At 40.6% G+C, this 19,999-nt stretch overlaps 1 protein-coding gene across 5 annotated transcripts in view; it reads right to left on the bottom strand.

Annotated features, from left to right (window-relative positions):
- The window catches only part of LOC308115412 (adhesion G protein-coupled receptor D2), an 87,439-nt gene extending 67,516 nt beyond the window's left edge, over positions 1-19,923 (bottom strand). For 3 of the 5 annotated variants that reach the window (XM_080472886.1, XM_080472888.1, XM_080472887.1), the window contains exons 1-20: positions 19,722-19,923; positions 19,579-19,615; positions 18,932-18,956; positions 17,576-17,800; positions 16,751-17,392; positions 12,319-12,504; positions 11,999-12,072; positions 11,426-11,710; positions 10,618-10,729; positions 9,481-9,630; positions 9,103-9,205; positions 8,600-8,711; positions 7,980-8,035; positions 7,707-7,833; positions 7,123-7,226; positions 5,511-5,613; positions 4,754-4,907; positions 4,455-4,588; positions 3,995-4,110; positions 2,493-2,613 (exon numbers count right to left, since the gene is read on the bottom strand). In XM_080472886.1, the coding sequence (XP_080329012.1) occupies positions 2,493-2,613; positions 3,995-4,110; positions 4,455-4,588; positions 4,754-4,907; positions 5,511-5,613; positions 7,123-7,226; positions 7,707-7,833; positions 7,980-8,035; positions 8,600-8,711; positions 9,103-9,205; positions 9,481-9,630; positions 10,618-10,729; positions 11,426-11,710; positions 11,999-12,072; positions 12,319-12,504; positions 16,751-17,392; positions 17,576-17,800; positions 18,932-18,956; positions 19,579-19,614 (2,865 nt within the window). In that variant the 5' untranslated portion in view covers position 19,615; positions 19,722-19,923. The remainder of the gene's footprint in view (positions 1-2,492; positions 2,614-3,994; positions 4,111-4,454; positions 4,589-4,753; positions 4,908-5,510; positions 5,614-7,122; positions 7,227-7,706; positions 7,834-7,979; positions 8,036-8,599; positions 8,712-9,102; positions 9,206-9,480; positions 9,631-10,617; positions 10,730-11,425; positions 11,711-11,998; positions 12,073-12,318; positions 12,505-16,750; positions 17,393-17,575; positions 17,801-18,931; positions 18,957-19,578; positions 19,616-19,721) is intronic. The other 2 variants (XR_013935690.1, XR_013935691.1) reach the window with 1 other exon arrangement.
- Between the last annotated feature and the right edge of the window lie 76 nt (positions 19,924-19,999).

The following is a 19,999-nucleotide window of genomic DNA, read 5'->3' as shown; positions in this document are numbered from 1 at the left end:
ATGTTTTATGTCTTCTGTCCTATTTACAACATGGCTCATCGTGTTTTTCAGCGGCGACGTCCTCGGCGACACGCGCCTTTATGTTTGACCACTTTTCCGAGCAAAGGCAGAAAAGGAGCTCGCAAAGTAACGGAATCTCGTAAGTACAAGCGCCATGTCACTTGTATGCCTCCAGCAATGGCATCGCGACGTCAAATTAAAAGAGGATGTAGCGGCCGTGATCATTTACAGCGAAGTGACTACAGACACGGGGTGAGAGCAATTTACTCGAACGAACTGAACTTCTCTCGTGAAACACAATCGTGAAGACTATCCCTTCAAGTGTCAGGGTGAGAGCAGTGGGGTCACGCCGGGTTCGTACCGCAGCCTGAACTTGTCGAAGGCTGTGAAAGACACACTAAGTAGGTGTGTTATAGCAGAGGAACCATTTTCATTGGCAGCAACTGTGAATGTTCATCAATATGGACCTGCACCATTTTCTGTTTCTTTTATTTTGCTGGAATGTCTCATGAATGCTGAAATACACTGACACATGAAATGAAAAAACAGAACTGCTGTTTTATTGAGATTTTCTTTCTTCCTTTAAGTTTGACCTTATTTGTAGTGATTCACTTATTACTTTAGTAACAGTAACTGAATACTATTATGGCATTAGTGCAGCGCAGTGTGTTTGTTTTGGTTCAAAAAGAAATGTCATATACTGTATGTAAACACAGAAACCAGTTAATTTCATGTAAATACACAAAAGTTATTTTTTTTAAGCATATCTTCCGTCCATCCGCATGTGTGTTTGTATGGAAGTGTGATCCATTTTTGAAAGAGATAAATGACGAGTGATTAATTAATTTTTTTTAAACAAAAGGGGATAAGCGATAAGAAAGCAGTGACTACTACTCAGTAGATATGGCAGTTTACGAGATACACAACAGAAAAGCCCGCAGCGAGACAACCTGCACTAAATGAGCACATAAAGACGCATGAAGCAGAATAGAGATCCATAAATATGTGAACGTATGAAGTAGCGCCTTCATATAATAAGAGCTCAGAAAAAAAAGAAAAAAAAGCCCCACATTCTGTATTAATTACTGTCAACAGAGAAAACATATAATTAAATACGAGGGAGAAACAGAAACTATTTATGGTAACCAAAGGGCCTCAGTTAATGATCAGGCTGCAGCTAAAACCCCTATTGATTTTTCTGGTGAAATATACAGCTCAATTAAAGATACAGCTGATTATGAGACAACTACAAACTGCAACAGCAGCTCTAGAGATGCTGTGGAGGCTGGGTAACGTGGGGCCTCCTGCTGCAGTGAGCGCACTGCGTGATTCCATAAAAGCCTTCTCCCTGGTCGCTGCCGTAGAAAATTATATCTCACAACCACAACTCTATGCAATGTACAAAATACAGCAATTCCTCCTACAGGTTGTAATGCGTTTATTTAAATGCATTGTTTACTTTCTACTGTAAAACAAGCAAAAAAAAAAAGAAAAAAAAGAAAAAAGTGTTCCATTCGCAAAAGTTTGGGGCAAAACGACATCCTGAAGCTCGGCACTAAAAGCTTCAAACCAACATTGATAAGCCACAAACATCAACAATGTTGAATACATAAAGCAAAAAAATAATCAAACAAACAATCCAAATCCACTTTTCTTGTTAACATGAAGCACCTGCTTAACACAACCCAGACCGAGGCTCTTCTTCCCCCCTCTCCTTTCTGCCTCAGCCTTGTCACTGGCAAATAAAAACCTTGACAGCCTGTGTACCCTCACCACGTGAGAAAGGAAGATTTACAAAGTATAATGGAAAACCTTTCTGTCTCACTGATGAAAAAAGAAAAGCAGTTCCAAGTGTAAACTTCCAAGTTGCCTACAAGTTTTAGTTGCGACGTCTTTCCGTCAAGACTTTTATTCGTCTTTATTAGAAAGAAAAATATCACAGATTTCAAGGAGGTTAAGTAAGGCAGACATTTTGAGAATAATATTCATACATTTTGACGTCTTGGTGATTTATGTCTATTAACAAAATATATATATATTTTGAATCTTCTTTTTTTTCATATTTGTATTAAAGTGGTAAATGTATGCTGATAAACTCCACTAATGTCTTTTCTCCATCCATTCACGTCGACCACAGGTCAGACTCTGCAGTTATCTATATGCATTCAATGTTCCCAATCTTTTGAATTCTACATTTCTATGGGTCAAGTAAAGACCTTGCATAGCCAAAAAGGCGATCAGACATGCTTTCACATGTATAAATGTGTTGCCTTCACGTGCCCGACAAGTTTTCTTGAAGTATTCACAAACGGCTGAACCAAAACTTTCCTGCACTGAATTTCCGGGGGAATACAGAGGATGTGTGTGTGTGTGTGTGTGTGTGTGTGTGTGTGTGTGTGTGTGTGTGTGTGTGTGTGTGTGTGTGTGTGTGTGTGTGTGTGTGTGTGTGTGTGTGTGTGTGTGTGTGTGTGTGTGTGTGTGTGTGTGTGTACCTGTAGGGAGTTCAGGAGGATGAAGATGTAAGCCATGACAATGGAAAACGGTACCAGGACGCCACAGAGCCACGTCAGTCCAAGGATGGGCAGCAACACTAGCACTGCTTTCACCGCTGCTCTGTACACACACACACACACACACACACACACACACACACACACACACACACACACACACACACACACACACACACACACACACACACACACACACACACACACACACACGTCCCACCTCAGAAATGTAAACATACACAGATTGGCAGCCTCAAACAGAACTACGCAGCATAAAGACATTGAGCCAGTTCATGACTGACTGAGATGAACTCAAAGTTCAAATTATTTCACGTTTCGTCCCGCCGCAGTCGTCCCGAGAATCGCACTACACACACTGCGCCGCATCGTGGAGTGACAACTCCCCACCTTAAATTCACCTCCGTTCTGTGTGGAGTGGAATTAGCTTCCGACTCAGGTGGCTGCCAAACCGCAACAGCTGTGTGTGTTTATGTGTGAGACATGGCATGCTACAAAAACCTAGTTTATTCAGTGCAGCAATGGGCTTCAGTTTCCAAGAGGGCTAGAGGGCTGCCACCCAGGGGTGCCAAATGGTTTAAGGCCCGCTTTGAAAATCTTCATAGAGCACCTACTATGACCCCCGACGGGCTCCGGCAGTGAAAAAGTGAATCTACTGACAGGGTTTTCACCGACAGGATCATGTAGCGGCTTTGCCGGGAGGGAGATCTACTGGCACAAAGTTAAATGTTTTCTCTAATGATGGATGGACTAAAACACGAGGAAACAACACGGAGGAGTAATCCTGATATTGTGCAGACGTCCCAGTGCGATGGTCAGGGAAGAACTGTAAAACTGTTCTTGTCAGGTTTTTTGTACTCATAATATTACAAAAAAGGTTTTACACCTTGTAATTCAATATTATTGATACTTTTTATTTATGTACAAAAGCTCTGATTATCAATGTTAAAAAGCACAGTATGATTGTCATGTACCAAGTAAAAAATTCAATAAAAACTTGAATTGCAAAAAATTAAAACATTATAAAAAAAACAATAATGTGCATTTAAGTTAAAATTCCCTGTTCAAAATGTTTTAAACATTACACATTAGGCTTTTGACATTAATCTCTTTTAACTGCAGCTGCTACCTATATACCACAGACGTTGAAAATGTTACAGACATTTAGTGAACTTCGGGAATTAAAGTCTAATTCAATATGGATATATATTTCTGACATCTTATGTCAATGACAATTTAATAATACTGACACATTCAGACTAAAACTGACTTGTGGGTAAAGTTTAAACTCTACTAAAACACATGCCTAATGCAATTCACTTCAAAAGTTTCTCATTTAGTTTTTGTCAAACAGAGGACGCTGGTTCAAATTTGCACAGGGAGCTTGGCTCGTCTTTTTCAAGGTCTTCGGTTAGGATGAATACAATTTAAAAAAAGGACAAATGGTGCCTCCTTGTGGTAAGTACCTGATTTGCTCATAGGCTTGCTCCACAGGACTGGCGCCCATCGCCAACATGATGGACCTTCTCTTGGCTGTGGAGATGGTGATGACCACGACCCTGGTCAAAACTAGGATATTCACCTGGAAAGGCGGGGAAAACAAAAAGGAGAAAAATAAACATGAAAGGAAAAGGCAGAGTTACCAAAGTACTCAGAACAAAATAGAAGACATAAGAAACTATAGGAAAGTTGTTTGGGTAAAATAGCAAAGCAAAAGTACGCAGCAGTTTTTCACATGAAAAAAATCCAATGTGGCATTTTGAGGAAAAGTAAGGGACATTTCCAGTTTCATTGGCTCTCATAGTCAAACTATTAATGCAAAGTTCTGCTGGATGGAATTGAAACTGTACGTCAGCTTAATGGGCCAAGTAGTTTATATTCTGTTTAAATAGACAGGATGATAGGAATCCAATCCAATATGCTGACCATAATGATGAAGATGACAGGTCCAGCGAAGCCCCAAATAATACCATTCTGCACACTGAGCCAACAGTAGTCGTCAGCTGAGTATTTGCCCGAGGCCGAGGCGAGAGTGATCGTGACTATCAGCACTGGCAGACCTGGTTGGAATAAGGGTTAAAAAAAAAAAAAAAACAAGAGGAGGAGGAGGGGGAGGAGGGCAGAGGAAAGTAACAGGACGATGAAGTCAAGAGGAGATGAAGCGCGAGTCAAGTGTCACTGTGATGAGATGTGAAAAATGATTTGTGTTGGTTAAGCCACAGTACCCCAGCCGATGAGATAGTAATACTTCATGTGCTGGTCCTCGCTGAGGTTGACTGCAACCACCTTGCTCCAGAGGAGCAGGCCCTCCACCAGCATCCAGCTAAACGCCGCCATGAAGAAGAGGTGGAGCAGCGCAGCCACGAGTGTACACGCCACCTGCAACACAAATACACAGGCCCTCATGGGTCACGTCTCAGAGTCACATGACATACACTGCAAGTCAAAATGAATTGAAAACTGTCTTTGTGCATCGCCAATTTCCAGCAGTTTAAAATATTAGGAACCTGCGAAAGAGTGAATAGAAAAGCAGGAAAGAGATAAAGAGAAAACTTTGGAAGGAAAAACTGCATGGGTTTGAGGAAGCGAAGGAGTGCTATCTACTATCTGAACTACGAGTAACGCAACAGGAACAAGTGTCCCATATTTCCAAATGCATTCAATTGTCTAGTGTTTTAACAACCGTGATATAATAAAAATGTGACAAATTCACTGTGCGATATATTTGGGTTTCTCAATTGTCGTACATTTCCCCCCTAAAACAAAATGGGGATTTTGAGAATCCGGATTTATAACACCTTCATTCAGTAAAAATAAAGCATTTAATATGAAATTTGTGTTTTTGCGAGATTCTTTTTATTGCACGTGTAACTACCGAATGAACCACTCGCTAATCACCATGCACATGCATCCCCAGTCTGTCTCGTGACACGGTGGCATTGAAATGTGATCGGACAAAACTAGAACACTGTCTCTTCCAACCTTGTTGTGAATGGCCGAGCCGCTGCACAGCAGGATCACCTGCGCACAGATCAGAGCCACAAACAGGTTCTTGTGGATGGACGTCCGGTCAGATTTGGGGATGCTGGAGATGAAGAGGGAAATGAAAAATGTTTAGAAGTGGAACTATGCCAACACAGGGATCAATACATATACACACTGTATATCATCAAGAGGAGACATGTCCAAATTATTAAAAGCGGGTCAAAAATAATAAGTTGAGAACAAGAGAATCAAAAGGAATGAATGAATGTCATTAAAAGGGATTTTATTATCCCTGCTTGAAATCCTTTTGTATTTATGCAGAATTGATCAGGCTTCTGCTTGAGTATTGGTAAGTACTTTTTTTTTTTTTAATGTGTGACGGTGGCACAGAGTACTGGGAGACTTGAGCGAGTCAGATCGGAAGGTGGTTTTGGTCACCAAAGTTCATCCTCTCAAGTCAATTATCATCGTGACATCAACATGTAACTATTCCACTTCTGCAGGAGCATTATAAAGACACACATCCAGGACCTTTTTTTTTTTTTTTTTTTTATTAAAACAGTGATGTTTAAAATAACTTTTTGAAATGTAGATATCTACTGTATTTATCCTCCAAGGCCGCATGTCGCCTTCTACAGTGGCATTAAAAAAAAAAAGAAAAAAAAAGGCATTTGAATGACGAGCTTGATGTTTGAATCTTAAATTGTTTGCATAATAAGAAACTAAAGGGACTGCGAGAAAATGTTCGAGGAGGAGCCTCTCATTAGGTGTTGATGATGAGCCTTGTAGGATTCATTTCGTGTGTCACAGCTTCAGGCCGCCATAACTTATGCTGAAACGTAGTGAGAGAGCGGGCTTCCGCCTCTTTTAAATGTGCCTGCTTTGTCTTGCGGTCGCGAGGAGAATTGCGTACACAAACGCATATACATCATACACCGGCGTGTGCGCGATGCATGGCTGCGTTCTCCGTTTTAGGAGGGTCGTAAATTGTCAGGCCGGCTCCTCTCCAGCTGATTGTGATCCCTCACCGACCGTAATGTTAATTAATGGCCGCAGCGTGCGGCCATAAACCTTCAGAGCCGACTAACATGTAGACAACAGTAATTACTAGATTAGCACTCGTCAATACTCGTCGAAGCCTCGTGGAGAGGGCACAAGAAGCAGCATGGCGTCTGCTCAGCTCTCTCAAAATGTTTAAATTACACAGCGTGATACTTCCTTATATTTGTGGTCAGGATGAGTTTCAGCATGTGGATAATAGAGCATGAACAAAATGCTTAATTAATAGAGTTACGACTATAGACCTATTTACTCAAATGTGTTTTTCTGAGTCGATAAAGTGTTTGCACCAGAAATGTCCAATAAAGGGATTGAGCCAGGCCATGAAAAACACAAAATCCATAATGAAACCATTCATTTTCTATTATAACGCATGACCCTGCAAAACGGCAGAAGCAGACAATTAGGTATAGAATCGTTATGTTGATTCGAGTGTTTGTGAATTAAAAAATAAGAGTGATCGACAAAGCTTTGAGTGTTGGCACAAAGCAGAGAAGAGGCACGCGGGTTCGTCTCAGACAGTAGCAGGACAGGAAACGTGGCGACTCACTCCAGCACAGTGAAAAGCATCAAGGTCACCATCAGTGCACAAAGAGATGCGCCGGAGCCAATGAATGTCAGTTTGGTCAAAATGAGCTCTTCCTCAGGACTCCACTGGAACAGAGAGGAAACGTGTGATGGAGAGGAAGAAAAACAAAAAGAGAGGACGAGATATTGTCAGAGTAACATTAAGGTTCACAAAAAAGAAGAAGAAAAAAAAACAACTAAGAAACTGTCTCACAACTGTAAAACTATAGAGGTGATGCACCTAAGGTCCCCCAACAGTACATTTTTTGTTCATCACATGTCAAAAGGGAGAAAAAATGAGGACTGCTGCAGATGGGTTTCTTTCTTATCATTGGCTCTGTGCTGTGTTTGGAGAACTGCATTCAACAAGATCATATTATTTAACATTGATCGAAACACTTTGAGTGACCCCTGCTGGTTGCTGACGTGTATTGAAAATCCTTCAGATCAATGGAGACCAAAATTGCAGATTCAAATTTAAACCCAAACTATGCTGACACGCTGGAGATTTTGCTTCAGCAAGTAAAATCAAAAGCCTCAGGTCCGTATCGAAACATCTCAACTTACCTTTGACTCCAGATAATTCATCAGCACGGCAAAGTTGGTGGTGTGGTTGCATCGGCAGGAGGTGACGCCGGTGCCAGCAAAGATCACTGTGCAGCCGTCACTGGACCAGCTCGTAGCGTGAGTGTGTCTACACGGACAAAGAAACACACACACACACACACACACACAATAGATGTGGGCTCATTGATTGACGTCTCTGTGAAAAACAAGTCAATTCAGAGTTTTGTATGTTTAATGATCCTATTCGATGGATGGTTTCCTGGTCCAACTTACGTCAGGCTGAAATTCCAAAAGGCACAAACGGGGGAAATGTTCTGTGAATACTCCACCTAAAAACAAAAAAACAACATGTTTGTGCTTGTTTTCCTACCGAGTGGAAGTCAGCATGGTTGTGAGTGACGTGCGAGTGATTTCTCTTGCATGAAGAGGAAGTCATTATCCGCATTACATCGGAAAATATCCCAAGACTTGAGGCGCATGGTCATGCATGAATTTAAGGAGTAGAATGATACTTTACTATAATGAGTGCTATGATTTTGTTTAAAGTACTGCTAATGTGTTGGCAGCCATGCAACACCAGTCATGTTTTAAATTGACACCAAGTGAAATGCGGCAGATGTTAAGTTTTTTTTAAGCTCAATTTTTACATGTGACATTGATTTTCATTCCAATATGAAAATAAGGATATTCAGAAAATAAAACGCTTTCCCAGCTCCTGTCCAATCTGACATTGCGGCAGAGGCAAACTGCCATTCTTCAATCACCATCAGCAGCTGCTCAATGATAGAATTTATCTGATTCCAACTTGTCTAATCAGTCAGAATATCTAAAACGTGCAATCTGTACAAGTCCCATCAACTATGCAGAGTGTTACAACTCTAAATACACAGTACCACATTGGGAGAAGAAAGGGTGTACTGAACAGCCACGGGGATGGTTTGGGCATTGGAGGCGTCGCGGACGGTTGCTGATATGACGGCCGATGCAAGGTGACCTGGGAAAAGTCTGCGAAGAAAAACAGTCCATCTCACAAAGGTGATGACGTCCTCATACCTGGTCGACATCGTTGATATTCAGCGTATAGATGGCAGCCAGTGATCACACCGGTTTAATCCTTATTCACGTCTGTGTTTTTTATGAACTTTACATGAATTATATAAAACCTTTTTTTTTTTTTTTTAAAGAGAACTAAACATTATAGATTAATGTGGATTTCATCATGTATGCACGGCTACCGAGCGATTACATAAACTATGCAAACGCCAGACTAAGAGCAAAAACGTGGGTAAAGTACAATTGTGATGAGTTGTTTTCATGAGTTCCTCACCTGCAGTAGATTTTGGAAAACGCGACATCACTTAAGTGCAATGTACGACAAATAGCATTCAAGACTCACCTGTTTGCGCTATCCTGTGAACTTGATGTCGGCTCCTTTGCTCCAGAAATGATCTCGCTGAGATGGCTGTAGTGCGTATGAATGAACATGACTTCCTCGTGACCTGAGGACAGCGAGAGGACAAGTTAAGAGCAGCCGCACTGTTAACTCATACTGTGGTTTTTAAGCTGAAGTTTTACACATTGCACATTGAGTTTTCTGGACAAAGACAAAGACAAATTGACATTGTATTGGTAAAGATTTGGAGCTTTTTCTTGTGTGTGAGGGGGATTTCATTCGCACGGTAGCATTAGTAAGCGTGCATTTGTGAGCCACTTTTAAGTTTGTGAACATTTAGTCAATTTTTTTGGGGACGTAGAAGACGTGTGCGTTTCCTACCCTGGGCCTGAATCTTCTGGAGATCGGTGTCGGGGATGAACAACTCATCGAGACTGCTGCTGCTGCTGGGCGTGTCGGAGCCGACCGCCGACGGCTTGAAGACTTGATTACAACTGTCTCGGGACAGTTTCTGCCACTTAATGTACACGTCTGACGGGAAGCACAGCCAAGGCATTGAAAACACGTTCGCAGCAACAGATAGCAGCGATGTACATATTCTATATGTTACAAAGATGAAGGTTATCAGATGTTTGCAGATCTCGTGGCGGCGGTCTGCAACCTTTAGGACCGTTTTTCTCACTTTTCACCTAATCAAGTTGACCTTTAAAATGACGCTGACACAGCTTAAAATCTATGTGTAGTTTTTAATATACAGGACATACAAAAACTTACATTTGTGAAGTTTCATTTCATTTTATTACATTTTCAGCAGTTTGTTTGGTGTCTGATTGAAGTGGTTTCACACTTCTTTGTGTATGTTTTTTCTTAATTCTTAGACTTTTTTCTTTTACTAATTCTGCAACCTCTTTGGCCATTCTGTAGTGGCTCCATGAGGCTTTCAGAAAATACACATTTTATCTTATTTTTTGGCTCATTGACACACCAGTCATTTTCAAGAGGACTCTTAACTCTGGATTAAAAAAGAGTTTTGAGAAAATTCTATATTACCTGGCAGCCATTTATCTCTTTTGTAGAAAACATGGCAGCTGCCAATATTGAAACATAACCCAAGTGACCATGTACCTGTTGTTTTTAATTTTCCTTTTTGTTGTCAATATGTTTACAAATGTGCTTAGTAAGCTTGCAGATGGTCCAGTAACTGTGGGTGGGTGGGTGGATGGGGTGGGGTTATTGAGAAATTGATGTAAAGGTTCTGTGATTATATTGTTTATTGGTTGTATTTGAAAATAAAAAGACGTTGTTCAAAAAAGAGTTTTGAAAAGATAACAAAAAAAAATTGCTAAAACCACTATAAATGGATAAAAAAATGCTAAAACAGCCTAAAGACCTCAAAATGACTAGACCCCTATTTTCCGATATATCAGTGAGGACATACACCTTGAATATTTAAGAACTGTCAAAACTTAAAGACGTCTCGTACCATAGAAACGGTGGACCAATGAGGGACTTTATTACCTATGTTCTTGGTAGAAAGGGTGAAGCCTCTTCTCTCAATCGATAACATGTCTGAAAGAGCTTCTGTGAGGTGATCAATGCTCTTCACAATAGTAAATGGTCCAACGCTGACCTGCACAAAAAATAAAGAAACAAAAAAAGAAGAAATTGAAAAGAAGGGATAGTTGCAGATTAGAATCAGTTTTAAAATTTAATTGTGGCAGAAAATAAAATTTGCTAATTGTGGGCTTGTTTCCTCAATGTGCGAAAAACAAAGTTAGTTCTGGCAAGAACATTTAGTGATTTACGAGAACTACTGGGAGGAGAATGCCAAAAAAAAAGAAAAAGAAAAAGAAAAACATTACTGTAGGTTGCATGTTCGCTTTTCCCCCATTAACCATCAAACAGCTTTCGGACACCACAGAGGAACAAGTTTTGCGGACAAAATGTGCCAAAAACAAGCTGCAAGGACTCCCAGAAAATTACATCACTCTTTTCTTGTAAGAATCTCGTCTTTATCTTGTTGAGTATGTTTCACCAGTGATATTTGTTAAGTGTGTTACAGTAATTCCCACTTGAAAATAGTCCTGGCCTGGATAGAAAACCACTGCTGAGTTCATCAGTTCATCCCCTCCACCTCAGCTTTTTTTGAAGTAAACACGTTCAGAGGGGCTCTCCCTCTCTCATCTTGTATAGTTCCTTTTTTTTTGAGCTATCGTTTGTGTTTCTCAGTCTAAATAAATGTCTAAATCTTTCCGAGTCTCCTTTAAAGCCACACACTCTTAATACACACACACAAAGAAGATCCTCCACCTTTGCACACACTCACCCCTTCCTCCGTCACACCCATCCACTGAGAAGCCCGGTGTGGCTCCAGCATCAAACTCGCACAGTTCACGTAGTTGGTGGCGATGGACAACATGACCTCTGCGACATTAGCTCCTCCAGACGGAGCGCTGGTGATGGTGTCAATCATCCGGGAGAAGAAGACGACGTCAGTAGAGGTGAGGAGGTGAGGGTCGCCGGCCTCGATGGCGTGCAGGGCAGCCTCGGTCAGCTGTTGCAATGAGGACAGATCTCCTTGAGCCCACGAGGAGTTGACGCGTCGTTCTTCCTGAATAAAATTTAAAAAAGAATTGAGTTTTTCAACTTAAATCTACAGTATGTAACGGTGGATAATCAACTCTGTATGTTAAACTTCAACTCAGAACATTTTTATTTTCCCCAAAACATTCGATGGTGTCAGATTTTGGGTCGGCACGCCGTGCAGATAAACATTATTGTGATTTTAAATTTGACGCAATGTTTTTATATAAACTTGCCCAGAGATGATTACTTGTGATTTTTCAGGTTATTTTACCAATAAAGTCATGACGCAGTGCAAAAAGCTAAAGTGACTTACAGGTTTCGACAGAGGATCCATGTGCAGTTGATTGAAGAATGGAGTCTTTGGGAGATTGAAAACATCCACCACTTCTGCAGAGAAAAAGACGAAAAAAAAAAGACTGTAGTGTTTTATGCAGCTGCTTACATGAAGACCGCAGAGCCTAAATTAAACATCTCTATGGATTTTGCTGTATTGACACAGTGTCTGCAACTACACATTTAACACTATAAAGTTAGTGATTGATAGTGGACAACAACAATGACTTATTCCCTTAAACTGTGGCTGGATTATCACCCCTGTGGATCAATCACATTCGATCAAACTATTATAAATACCTTTTTGGAACTGACAGACAGACGCTCTGAGTGAGTCGCACTTAGTAAAGCCAAGGACCTCAGTAACAGGGTCAAACACGTTACAATCCTCATCAGACTTTGGGCGCTGGGACAACGTTTGACTCTGCGAAGAATTTCCATCCAGGAAAGAATCCAGTAATGAATCCACTAACACAGTGAAGTTACCTAGAGAAGGGAATGGAAAAATTAATTCACACAAATCTGAAAGACATGTGCAGACAAAATAGTGACTTTTTTTTTTCCCCCTCCCCAAGTCAAGGCAAGCTTTTGACATACAACATTGTGTCTGTAACAAAAATAAATAAATTGAACCTGTTGTTGGTAATTAAAAAAAAAACAACAAAAAAAAACAAACAAACAGATTTTGTTATCTTTTTCAACATCACAATCCAGCAAGGGCTGTTAATTCAACCTGCAATCATTATCAATACAGCTTGTCATGCACAACACAAGAGATTTAGACGATGTTATATTATTATTGTTGAGGATAATCAGGAATGGCCAGGAACAATACTTTTTAGTTATACACCAACCAACCAATACTGTCTTATGTTAAAACGTGAATGGACTACAAAAACATGGAGCTCATGACGATGACTACGGTGAATTTGACTTATAGATTAACTTCTCTTACATTTCAAAGAAAGTCTCGTCTCTAAAACTACATTTAAGGTTGATGAGTGAATTGTGATGAAACTGACTGCAGATCTGAAACTCTGCCGTTCAGGCTGTCAGAGCGGTGTGACATAGATTGATCGACCACATTTAACCTTCCAAAAAGTTGAGATGAATAACATCTCATCAAAACAGCGTCTGACAAGAGATGTGATGAATTATGCAGGTCCCATGCTGTTTATTATTTATATCAATATTTGGGGAAATTTTTTATTTATTTATTTATTTTTACAAAAAGAAAACTCCCATTTGTATACAGATGATACTGTCATTTGTTGGTTTTTTTGGGGTGACTGCGTTGGGAGTTGTTGAGCTGCTTTCAAAGAAATAGAAGCCCAACTCTGTCTCTGACGAAATGTATATAAAACAGAAATCCTGATCTTTACTGAATGCAGAGACAAAGCTACTTGTCGGTCCACTGGAGGAACCCCTTGAGATCGTTTACCCAGGCCTCATCCTTGATAAATTCTTAACCCCCCTATTGAAAACATGGGACATGAATCTTGTTTTGTTTTTTTTCCAAAGAAGACAGTTGCTGCAGTTACTTTAATGCCTTTAATAGATTATAGTGATATACTGAATATACAAATGCCTGCTCTATCTCATTGTGAATGCTGGATGCCACTTATCACTGTTCCTTACGATTCAATACCGGCTATTAATCACTCATCCCTGTACTCTTTATACCAAGGTACGGTGGTTGTCTTTGTCTCCAATGGTAAACCTTCACATATAAAACGCAATGATCAGGCTGCTCTCATCACAGCTTTGCTGAGGTTGAGAAGAGGGCATTCACTGGCTTCCTTTGCCTGGAACACTCTTCAAAAATCACTAAAATTACAAGAAGTTATCACCATTAAGGGTTTTGAAACTCGAATTACGAACAATTTAATAGATATTTGAGGAGTGTGTAGATGTTTTATTGTATAGTACCTTAATCATGTTTGTTTTGATGGTTTTTTAGTGTGTGTTGTGGTCATTTTATCATAATTCTTTCCCTCATCAGGATCCCGTTTCCGTCTTCTCTGCTCCATCCAGCCCTCTCCTTCCCCCTTACACTCCCCCGTCCCTCACCGGACCATAACCCATCCACAGGACTTTCTCTTTTTATTTGTGGTTTCCTCTCCATGTGTATTTGTACAATCATTATTTGTTTTCAGTGCTGCATTTTGGCCAGACCTTGCTTGTAAAAAAGATTGTTTGATCTAAAGCAACTGCCCGGTAAGATAAAGGTCAAATAAAAATGACCATTCGGGCATTGCTGTATATACAGAAGAAAAGAGCAAAAGGCCGGGGACATGAGTCAGAGGTACAGTGTTCCTGCTGTGCATTAAAAGGTTCCTGTTAAAAATGTTCCGAGAGACAATGACCTGTGAAAACTGCAACTTGTGAGGCCTGGTCTGCATGGCCTGGTCCCACAAAGAAAAGAAAAAAAAAGAAAAAGGAAAAAAAAAATCACTGTAACACAAACAACTAAATTAGAGGTAGTTGCAATATAAAACACAGTGACTTGCACCTTGCAGCACAGAGGCCTCTGTAGCTTCAGACCTGTTGAGAATGTCCACACTGACCAATGGCCATCTCTTCAAGTGTGAGCTCATGCATTTATGTTGAGGTGCTGGGTGGGTTGGGTGTGGGTGTGTGTGTGTGTGTGTGTGTGTGGGGGGGGGGGGGGGGGGGGGGTTCCCTTTTCTGTTTTTAATGTCTGTAAAGCACTTTGTGCTACCGATTGTTTGAAAAGTGCTATATAAATTAAGTTTGATTTGATTTGATTGGACAGAAGACTGCAGGGTCGCGCTTTATTGAAAAGTAAACAAAAACCGGTGCGGTTCTGTTGTTTTTGATGCTTTTCACTGACGTCACCACACTATTATAGCGCGAGACAAACCCACATACCATGTGCGAACAGCCTACCCAGATGGTCCGTGACTGTTTCAGCAAGACGCTGTCTCACGCTACCAATAAAAAAAGTTTTTTACGCTGGCAAAGATTTGAAATTGTTGATTCGAGTACTAAAAATCACAGTCTGTCGAAAGAAAAAAAACTAAGTTTGTCCTATCTGACCCACGCAAGGTACCAAACATAATGTTTTGAGGGTTTTCATGGAATCTAAGCCTCGGTGAATCACAGCTCTTTTATTTTTTTCCGCTGAAGGGGAACCCACACAATATTAGGCATGTGGTTTCAATGCTGAGTCTGATCAGAGAATGCCTGCAAAGGCCTAATGAGGAAAACGGAGGGAAAAAAACCCGAAAGCATCTGACAGGGTATCCACTGCCAGTTTGTTTTGTTTTTTTTTCCTTTGAGGCAACAGCCTCACTTTCAGCATCAAGAGTATGTGCTGTCTCTTTGTCAAGTCTGAAAAGATTAAAAACAATTTCTGACATTTTACAATTGAAAAATCCCCGTAGGAGTGTAATGTAACTGTGTAGGGACAGAGTGATGTCCTCTCTGCATTTCCAGGAGGCTGAGGGAGGTTTTTCAGAGCTTCATGGCTCACCGGGGACCATGATGTCAGAAGGGGAGAAGTCTGTTTTGTAGGGTGGGACTCAGATGATGTGAGTCACAAAACATTTACAGGAACCATTAGAAGTCAAAGCTTTTGCCAATTACAACTTGATCACCATGTCTTAGAGAAGATTGATTCTCCCTGTCCTTCAATCTTCTAGGACTGGAAAAGAAAAAAAATGTGCTAGTGTGAATAGAAGCTTTCTCAAAAAGACAAAAAAAAAAAAAAGAAATACCACATTGTGAGAAAGGATAAGGCACTGGCAGATACTTAAACTTTCTTAACAGTGCAGCCTGGACTCTCGCAGTAGTGGGTTCAAATGGCATTCACTAAAGCTTTGTTCAGAAAGCTGCATTCACACTATTGAAATGATGTACTGGGAAACTGTATATAAAACAAGAACCTGCAAATCTAGTTTATGTATGTGTTTGAGAGAAGTCCAAGTTTGGCCAATATGCCCAACAGATTGCCAGCAATGAAGCACTGAACCACAGACCGGACGGTGTAATTCAACGATTACAGAAGAAACGCCAGAATTGAACAAAAGCTTGTACTTTGTTAAATTTCTTGTCATGGTCTCCTCAGATGAAACGTACCCGCAGTCTTGTGCTCTCGCACCTTTTGCTCGTGTATTAGCTGAGTGTTTCAGGGCAAATATTTCTTTGTTTAGCGATTCTAGCTGCATTAGTTAACAATAGCTTGAGTTGTAGGGGCTTTCATCATATGCAAAATCTTCAGCTGCATCGACTCTCTGTGTGTTCCATCATGATGTAGAGCGAGTGGGTGTCGATTAGGATGGGACGGAGAACGTTTGGATCTGGTTGTGTCTACGATGCATTCATGAAGTGTGTTTCACCCTTCCTGGAATGGGAGATGGGTGGAGTTTTCAGTATCAAGCCAGCTCAGTCTTGGCACGTTCCGGAGAGGTTTGTAGTCAAAAATGACTTTCAATTGGTCCCTTTGTGATTGTTTTGTCTGCATAGCAACCTCACCCAGTCTGAATGCCAAACGAGCTCAATTGTAAATACAGAGGGAAAAAGTCATGCTTCGCCATGCTTAGCTGTTTCACTGGACCTTGCAAATGAATTGGATTCTATTCTGTTTTTAATGCAGCAAATTATTTCCACCACTTTTCTTTTTTTTTTTGGGTTCAAATCCACTCTGATGTGGGTTCTGAACCCTATCAGGTTCATTCCATATTCTCCCGTTGCACCCTAGCTAATGTACCTTGACATGGGCTGTCTCTCCACAGCTGCTTAACAGAGGACTCTATTTCCACGTGTTCTCCGCTCCACTTGAACACCAGCCCGGAGGGAACTGGTGAGCACTCCTTTTCCATGATGGCTATTTCACTGCTGTTCAGCACCCGACTCCAAATGTGCAGCTCTGTGACGCTTCCTGAGAAGGACTTGTCGTTCTTAAAGGGTCCTCCAAAGACGTCATACTCCCGCCCAATTATGAAATGGCCATCAGCGCCAAAGCTGTCTGTGCCATTCAGGCCATCGCTCCTGGAGATCGACAAACCGTCGGCAAATAGTTCCCAGCGTCCACCATCCTGGCTCCAAGACACGCACACCGAATGCCAGGCGTTGTCGTGTTCAAAGGCTTTTTGGTAGGGCCCATGAATGCCATGGACCAGCAGGGTGAGCTGCACCGGATTTCCCCGAGTCAGGTTTGCACGCAGCTGGAATTCGTTAATAAATGACTTGATGGAATAAGAGAAGATTGTGGAAAATCCAAAGCTGTTCAGATCGAAGCGGAGCTGGGCGCAGAAGGTCACTGAACCCATGGAGGGGAACGTTTGCAGGAGACGCGCATGCTTGCTGTTCGAATGACCGGCAAAATCCAAAACCAGGGCCCGGGACGCACCTTTTGTTACACCACACAAGAAAAGCAGGAAGAGGTTGAAAAGGCACAATCGTGACATTACTTTAAGAAAGAGACAATGACATTTATCTGTGATTCTATTAATGTTGTGAACAAACAAGGAATTGTTGACTGAGATATAAGACAGAAATGTGTCTTGGACAAGTTTATACAGACAGAACCTACTTGTCACATATACCACAGTTTTCCCAGCTATCCACACCGGCTGAGAGAGGTTCAGGGATTTCAAGAAGCTGGTTAGCTCTTGGTTCTTGGCTGGTGTGGAGACAGTAACTAAAGCTCCAGAGCGCTGGTGACACAGCTCCCCGGCGGCCTTCCACTGCAGGCGATCGTTCACATACTCATAGTAGGACTCATCGTATACCTGGGTCCTGGTCTCCACTGTGAAGGCTACATAAAAAAAAGGGGGTTGGGGGGGTAAAGGTGATACCTCTTGTGAGAGAACTTTAAGAAAGTTTAAGTTTCATCTCTTGACTAATATCTCAGGAATATATTCAAATGCAGTGACGCTCCTGTCAGTGGCTTTGTTAAAAGTGCATCTGAACTGAGACTATGTGCTGGTACTATTTATGATGAGAGACAAAAAAAGGCTGCTACATCTCAAGTAAAATAGTTTATTCCAAAAGTAATAATACTCAGGACATCTAACAGAAAGTGAAATTTCTATTTAGCCACTGGAAGAAGCTCCCATCAACATATTGATGTAAATTTTCCAGGCGTTTAAGTTCTCGAAGAAAGGATAGAAAACTACTGATGTACTTCAGTGTTTTTTTGTTTTTTAATCCCTTTAATTTGTATAACTAGGTTGGAGGAAATACTCCTAATTGAGTACATACATACAACCAGCAGCCAAAAAAATAGGTAAACCAAATTTTTTTTAAATAAATATCTTAGGCTGTGTTACTCTCAGAAAACCCTTTCTGACTGGCCCTAAACTTACAGTAACTTTACAAACAGTTTCCTTACAACCTGTGTATTTCTATGTGTGTCTTCACAATACTCTTAATTGATTATGAGATCAACAAATTAGTTAGAAAAAAAAACCAGTTCAATCAAATGAGTGAAACAGCTATAAATATCATAATTAGAACAATAATGACAATAAAAGTAGCTTTTTTTTTCAGCATATTGTGATCCCAGTCAATTAGTCAGAGTTAAGCAAATATCAGTGGATGCAGTATCAGTATTAGTAAAGTGTATGTTGATAATAAAATATTTCAACACAGCCTTTGTCTAGTTTTCTTCTTCTCTTTCAGGAGTGTGGTCAGCCAGTGTGTGGGAATTATAGTCACTTTAAACTAAGGGACTCTATATGCTTCAGGATTGACATACATACGACTTATAATTTGGAAACAAAACTCCTACAAACTAATGAATGAGAAAAATGTTTAGTATTAACACTTGAGGGCTTGGATGTTAACTAAAGGACAGACATGATGACTGAACCTCAGCGGACTAGATAAAGTGAAAAAGTGAAAAGTCAGAATTTAGATATTCAAGTAAAATATGAAAGTTACTCACCAGCTATATAATTGTGAAAACAAACCTGAAACATAAGCAGAAAATGAGCTGAAATGGGTCAAAATAAATCAATTCCATATGAGTGTGTGTGTATATATAAACTCGGAAGCTGTAAGGAAATTCAGAACTAATTCGAGTAGACTCAATGGGATGGCGTCTACTTGAGAAATACAATTTAATAATATTGAACGTAAAAACACACTCATCAAGTTCAAAAGAAAAAAAATAGGAAGCCTTCGTACAAAATCTTCAACATCCCCAACTGTGTATAACTATATTGAATGTATAACGTGCACCATTTTATGCAGTGCTACTTAATATTTACCATAAATAATTAATAACATCGTCATATTTGTTGCATTGGTTGGCCCCTTTTTCTGTCATATTGAACCCCACAATTACTAAGAGGGACTTTTCCCCACATCTCATGTAAAATTAGAAAAGAAAAAAGATATTTTTATATGATTTACTTTCAGTTTCTCTACACCAGAAAGAAACAATAAAGGGTAAGTCATAACAATTGACTCATAACCATAAAACAACACTGAAGAGATACTGTGTGTGTGTGTATATATATATATATATATATATATATATATATATATATATATATATATATATATATATATATATAGTTAGTTACTTACAAGCAGGCCTAAACGTGGTATCAATAACCAGCGCATCCTGAAAGGACGGGGAAAAAAATAATGCATTAGCTGGGAATGAATTTAAATGTGATCATACTGTGTTTTATTCTTCGTATAAAGCGGACAAAGCGGGTTTTTCTAACCTGATATGTTTGTCCTTCTTTTGCGCGCCTTCTCACTCCAAACGCGTCGTGTCAGTGAACGCAGCATTCAGCCGCGCGGCCGGGTTTCACGCTCTCACTCCAAACTTCGCTTCTCATTCTTCTCTCCTCCGCTCCGCGGTCTGTCTCCGAGTAAGGAGACAGGAGTGACCCTGGTACTTGCGCGTGTGTCTCCCGAGAGCCCGAAGGGAGGATGCAGAGGAGGAGGAGGAGGAAGAGGAGGTTTAACTTGCGAACAGTGCCCAAAACGGGGCTCGCGG

The sequence above is a fragment of the Lipophrys pholis genome (assembly GCF_963383615.2).
Source record: "Lipophrys pholis genome assembly, chromosome: 10".
NCBI lineage: Eukaryota > Metazoa > Chordata > Actinopteri > Blenniiformes > Blenniidae > Lipophrys > Lipophrys pholis.
This window is presented reverse-complemented; position numbering and strand designations above follow the sequence as displayed.